At 37.4% G+C, this 6,705-nt stretch overlaps 1 protein-coding gene across 1 annotated transcript; it reads right to left on the bottom strand.

Annotated features, from left to right (window-relative positions):
• Window positions 1–3,772: 3,772 nt before the first annotated feature.
• Window positions 3,773–4,703, bottom strand: LOC113360764 (F-box protein At3g07870-like). The gene is made up of 2 exons (XM_026604229.1): window positions 4,161–4,703; window positions 3,773–4,051 (listed from the first exon to the last, which is right to left on the bottom strand). The coding sequence occupies exons 1-2, from the start codon at window positions 4,701–4,703 to the stop codon at window positions 3,773–3,775; spliced, it is 822 nt and encodes a 273-aa protein (XP_026460014.1).
• Window positions 4,704–6,705: the final 2,002 nt, after the last annotated feature.

Raw genomic sequence — 6,705 nt, 5'->3', positions numbered from 1 at the left:
TTCCAAAGACACGCCAGCCATGCCTCCATGCCGCTGGCTGCCAAACGTAAGGTTGCAACAATCAATGGCTATCCTTCCTCCTGAGATGCATATCTCAGCCGTACAAACTTGCTACCAAACGACTTGTGGCAATCTCTTGGCTACGGTGCCAACTCTTGGCCAAGGTGCCAAAGCCCTAATTTGGCCACGCCAAAGCCATGCCTCCATGTCGCTGGCGGCCAAACTGAAGGTTGCAACAATCAACAGCTATCCTTCCTCCTGAGATGCAGATCTCAGCCGTACAAACTTGCCACCAAACGACTTGTGGCAACCTTTGGATATGCTGCCAAATCTCTGGCCACGTCACATACTTACCTATGCCAATTCTTTGGTCACGACACCAAACCCTAATTAGCCACGCCAAAGTCATGCGCAAGCCATTCCACTGGATACCAACGGAAGGTAACCACAATCAACGGCTAACCTTCCTCTCAAGATGTGAAATCTCGGCCGTCGAAAGTCACCACTGTACCGGCAAGCCTCTCAATCTTAACTTGCCAAACAATAGCAGTATTCTACACGTTTTCCAGTAAAACACTCGAGACATCAAAACATGTCACAAACTGGGGATGCTCATCAGGGTATTGGTCTGGCGGTTTACAGCGTGCGGCGTACACTACTCCCGTTACAAGAAAGTGTCATAAGAGTGAAGCAGTTAGTAAATACGAGGAGTAATGGTGAAACGTTTCCTTCATTATGGAAACATCGATTTCAGGTGTTACCCGTTACCGCTTTCTTCCATTTAGTCAACCGTTTCCACTTCTTAAGAGACCAGGGTAAGTTTCGTTGCGACTTGTATAAATAGATCTCACCTATTTCCACCAATAAGAAGTTTTGGTCAGGAGAATACAACACTCAGAAATCACTTGTTAGCTTTCCCATCTGTTAGCTTTCCATATGTTGAGACCAGAATCAACTATTCTGGTCTCAACACTCTTTTCGCTTCCCTCCCTAAGACCAACCCTTCTCCTTCACTTTGTGACCGAAGCAAGTCTGGAACGGCCATTTCTTGGTTTAGGCCGGATTTGTACAGATTGATCTATCGATCAAAGTACTCCCTCGCAGTACATTGTTTAGGGTTTAGACTCGTTTCTCACCCACACACTCGAAATTACCAAAATCAGCAGAAACTGTTTTCACCCTCAAACAAGTTGGAATTTTGCTCGTAATCAACCGTATATCTTAGTTACGGTTCCTAAAGATGAACTATCAACCGTAACTGGTTAAATTTGAAGAAAACCCAATCGTTAAACCAGTTACGGTTGGTAACTAAATGCTCGATACGAACCGTAACTCAGTTACGGTTGGTTACAGTTCGTAAACTAAAATGGTTACCAACCGTAACTGAAGAAAATTCTCAGATATAAGAACATAAGGTTGGTAGTTGAACTATTACCAACCGTAACAACATCAAAATCTCTAGTTACGGTTCGTAATAGAGTTAAAATCAACCGTAACTCACATAAACCCAGAAACTTCAATTTCAATTTTCATCTAAAACTCTAATTTTTGATAGAAATTAAACTTAAATCGAACAAAATAAACTAAACCCTAATTGGGTTTTTCAAAACATACTTCATATAAGTCATTACACTACACTTGATTAATTTTCGAATCATTGATTAATCGAAGACGATGAAATTTTGAGTTTTAATGGAGGTTACGGTTGATGGGAGGAGGAGAAGAGAAGAAGAAAGAAAACAAATTTTCAATTTAGTTTTGATTTAGGTTAAGAAATGGGGAGGGTATTCTAGTCAATTTACATCCTCTTTAAGACATCCCTAACCAACTAAAGGGACATTACTATCACAATCCGCCTCTAATAAAACATGCCGCCCTATAACAAGCTTGTTCTTTTAAGATCAAAATTGTGACTTCTTTGCGGCACTTCTGTTGGTATAGTGGATGATGGTCTAAAACTGTAATGCGCTCACTTCGAGTTTTCAGAGATGTTAATATAATGTCTTTCTAATTTGGTTGTCTCATTAGTTTCCGGAGCAGTAATAATTTGCAGAAAACACCAATTGGTAAGGAAGTGGTACACCCGTAAATAGTAGTGAGTTTAAGGACTAAAACAATTGAATTGCATCAAATTAGCACCACGCCTCCGCGTCTTCAGTGGTGTGGATCATACCACGTAACCATGAAGTCACGGGTTCAAGGCTGGTGCAGAGAAGAAGAAGAAAAGAGAAAAAAATCAGGTATTCTAAAATACCTTTTTTTTTTTTAACACACTGACGACATCTAGCTAGCAAGCAATGACAACCAGCAGCGGTTCAAAACACTTCCCCAGCAACAGCAGCACATCAGATCAGCTTCCCACATGAGATAGTGATTTTTTTTTGCTTAGTCGAAATTTTTTATTAAAGCAAAAGCCAAAAATAAAGATTACATGAAAAGAGGATCAATGAGAACCCAAAAACTTAAGAAGCAAAAGATATGAAACACACAACGTCCATCAAATCAACAAAAATTCATTTGAATTTAAAATAGGTTTTCCAAGGCCATCTCCACCGCCGGTAGAGAATCAGGTCAACCTACAGACATCTCAAAATCATCTTCTGCTATCAAACAAGCATGCTTAGATAAAAAATCAGCATCGAAATTAACTTCACGGAAAGCATAAACATATAACGGATATTATCATAAAAGGAACTGGCTACCCTCCAACGTTGCATCAAGCACTCGCAGAGTCGGATCTAACACAAATTCTCACACCCCATCTTGGAGCCTACTCCAAACCAGGAACAACTGCTGCACTAACCTCTGCAACAAAATTTGTTTTCCATCCCAAACCAGCACTCAAAGTACCAAGAACCGAGCATGCAGAATCTCTAGCAAATACTCCAGCTCCAGCTTGACCTGGATTACACATCGCAGCGCCGTCGCAAAAATCATCACCTCACCTTTATCAGGAGGGTCCAAAAACATTCAATAGGAGTTGAGTTCCTTGCCTGACGAGAAGAAACTCTGAAATGATTCAGAATACGAACATGTAGCAGAAGCTGGAATACTTTTGATCATCATATAGACAGATTACTTTAGACCGTATGATAGCACCTGCACTTTTATATTATCTTTGGATCGATAAAATGGAAGCTGCCTAAAAAGGGGGTAACTAGCATCAAATTAGTGCTAATGGCAACCAAAGTACAACATGAAACAAAAGACTCAACCGATGACCAGGAACTGGAATCTCATTTTGAGTTATTTGAGTTCATTGTACTTGATAACCATCCAAATCTTAAAAAAAAATAAAAAAGATAAATGAACAACAAGAAATCACCTCATATAAAAGATAAGTGGGCCCCACAATAACATAGATGCAGAACATTCTAAACATGAATAAACAAGAAAAGCAGTACAATCCATTTCAAAATAAAGGCAGTCAAATTCATGAACAATCTAACGTCTTAAAATGCCCACAAGCACAAAGTAAACTAATACTAAATGAAGTCTAACAAGTAAGGATAGAGTAAACAACAACACTGCCATAACTCCTAGACCTTTGAGCGACACTATCTGTTCTGTCTACTAACTATATTGCAGTTGAAAGTGCTAACAACATAAAGATTAGTTTGATAGTCATACTACAAGTATCGAATTTTTGGTCAGAGGTCTACTTTTACCCTAAATTATGCTCCAAAATGTGATTGGCACCATCTTTGATGATAAACGGTATAGCGAAGCTCATAAGCCCATTGCAAAGCTTCCAGTACTCTACAGTAGTTAATCAGTTGATTCGATCGAACATCTTCACATTCTCTTCTCCCAACGCTTTCAATGAAACAAAGCTACTCTCATGACAAATCGTTTCAAAAACTTCCAAACCAGTAGTACCATCATTCAGAAGCTCTTTCATACTTGCGGTTTTCGGGTCATAGCTTATAGCAGTTTTTTTATCATCCCAATATAAAATCTCCCCACTCTTTGTAAGGTCAAAGAATTGCGCAACATTGTCACGTTGGATGTGCACGGTGGCTGCCAAACTCCAATTAGACGAATCCTCTTCCTTCTCATTGACAACCAAACCATTAGTATCATTATTCTTCTTGAATGACCATATATTAATAGTGTCGTATCTTTCTTTATGAATATAACACAGACAGCCTCCTAAAAACCTGGATTTGATGATAAACAAAAACTGCAAATTCTTTGCCACAAGGAAGGATAGTGTAATAAGGCGGATTAGGAAGCAACCGAAATACCTCATCCGCCAAATTAAAGGCCACAACTCTACCTTCGTCTGATTTAATCGGTTGACCAGGGACACAATGTTTCTCCAATACACCTTGGTGTAACCAATAAACCTCTCCATCTGCATTCATTCCCGGTGAATAAGAATTATTCGTTTGCAACGAATAAGCTACCTGCCCTTTGTTTCTCCACCCAGTACCAGCCCCAAGAGTGTATACCTGGACTTTTCCTGGTTCTGTATGTTCCTCTGATTCAAAATAGATTCTAACCACCTTATATTCATTCGTCTTATCGTTGTAACCAAATCCAAATACATTTCGACCTTTCAAACAATTTTCAGTACAAATTGGTAACAATATGTATTCTCTAGTAACAGGATTACAGATATAGATAGGATTAGTTATAATGTGCTCTCCTAATGAGTGGATGATTGATCTTTGAAATTCTAAGTTGTTGATTAGTTTCATGATACTCTAGATAAAGAAGCTGGAATCTGTGATTTTGTAACATGTTTAAGGAAATGAAACTAACCTTTGAATCTGATGAAGAAGAAGGGGAATTGAGGTGCTTAGACAGATGAGTGATGAAGTAATTCCATTTCTTCGATACTAATCGACATTCAAATAGAGATTCAAATGGAACCCTAGAAAATATGTTAAGTATGATGATATCTTCAAGAAGAACTTTCTCCATAGATTGATTTAACTAATGGAGATGAATTTGATCCAAAAAAAAAAATTCTAATCAGAGAAGATGAAATAAATTTTTAGTTGCAGGAGTAATAACCAGATTTCAATGGTGATGAAAAAGGTTTATCTTGATGTGAAATAATAAATATGCATGTGTCTACTGGCTGACTCTAGTTGGTCTAGACTTGAATTCGGGTGGATATCATGGTGCAAAAAGCCACAAACGCCTCCTTGTCTTTTGTGGTGCAGCTGACACTACATAACCATAAAGTCACGGGTTCAAAGCACGGTACTCCCCGAGAAGGGGAGGAAGAACCAAAAAAGATGAAGTCTTTAAAATACAGTTTTTATTTTTCTAACTTTTCTTTAAAGGAAGTAAACTAGCACCAAGAAATTAAAAATAGTAATCCGAGTACAAAAGATCAAGAGTTCATCTCTCATCTAAACTTCACCCACCCGAAGAATCTTTGACTAGTCAAATACCATTATTTCTTCATCTAAAATCACCTTATTATTCCTAAAACCATTCTCTTTTTTTCTGAAATTGCTTAATTTTTAACTATTTTCTCTACCAGTTTCTCTCATTTTCTTGGTGATAGATCAGATCTTTAGTCTCATTAGTAGATCGTTTTCAAATCCTTTGTTTCTCCCTTTTTCTTCTATTCTCTAAGATTGCTAGACGGATTTTGGATCTGTTTTTATAAATGTTTGTTTTGTTTCCTGAACAGTGATTTCGTCGTTTATTTTCTACAAAAAACATCGGTTCCAGTTATTTTTCTCTCGAAGGTTTCTTAAGCTTTTTGTTCTTTGGTTTTGGTAAGCTCGTTCACAACTGGTTTCTTTTTCTGGTAATGATGAAGTTCGAAGTTATGTCCCACAAGTATGATGATTTTCACAACTGGTGTCTTTAAAATACCTTTTTTTTTCTAACTTTTCTTTGAAGGGAACAAACTAGCACCAAGAGATTAAAAATAGCAATCCGAGTACAAAAGATCAAGAGTCCATCTCCCCTCTAAACTATAATTCAATCAGTTAGCTAGATACATGATATGGACCCTCCCTCTCTTTAATAATTGTTGATGATAGGACAAATGAGCAGAAGGGAACGTAACTGAGAGATGAAGTTGTACAACTTTCACCCACCCGAAGAATCTTTGACTAGTCAAATACCATTATTTCTTCATCAAAAATCACCTTATTATTCCTAAAACCACTCTCTTTTTTTCTGAAATTGCTTAATTTTTAACTATTTTCTCTACCAGTTTCTCTCATTTTCTTGGTGATAGCTAAGATCTTTAGTCTCATTAGTAGATCGTTTTCAAATCCTTTGTTTCTCCCTTTTTCTTCTATTCTCTAAGATTGCTAGAAGGATTTTGGATCTGTTTTTATAAATGTTTGTTTTGTTTCCTGAACAGTGATTTCGTCGTTTATTTTCTACAAAAAACATCGGTTCCAGTTATTTTTCTCTCGAAGGTTTCTTAAGCTTTTTGTTCTTTGGTTTTGGTAAGCTCGTTCTCAACTGGTTTCTTTTTCTGGTAATGATGAAGTTCGAAGTTATGTCCCACAAGTATGATGATTTTCACAACTAGTGTCTTTAAAATACCTTTTTTTTTCTAACTTTTCTTTGAAGGGAGCAAACTAGCACCAAGAGATAAAAAATAGCAATCTGAGTACTAAAGATCAAGAGTCAATCTCCCCTCTAAACTATAATTAAATCAGTTAGCTAGATACATGATATGGACCCTCCCTCTCTTTAATAATTTTTGATGATAGGACAAAT

The sequence above is a fragment of the Papaver somniferum genome, chromosome 3 (genome assembly GCF_003573695.1).
Source record: "Papaver somniferum cultivar HN1 chromosome 3, ASM357369v1, whole genome shotgun sequence".
Lineage (NCBI taxonomy): Eukaryota > Viridiplantae > Streptophyta > Magnoliopsida > Ranunculales > Papaveraceae > Papaver > Papaver somniferum.
This window is presented reverse-complemented; position numbering and strand designations above follow the sequence as displayed.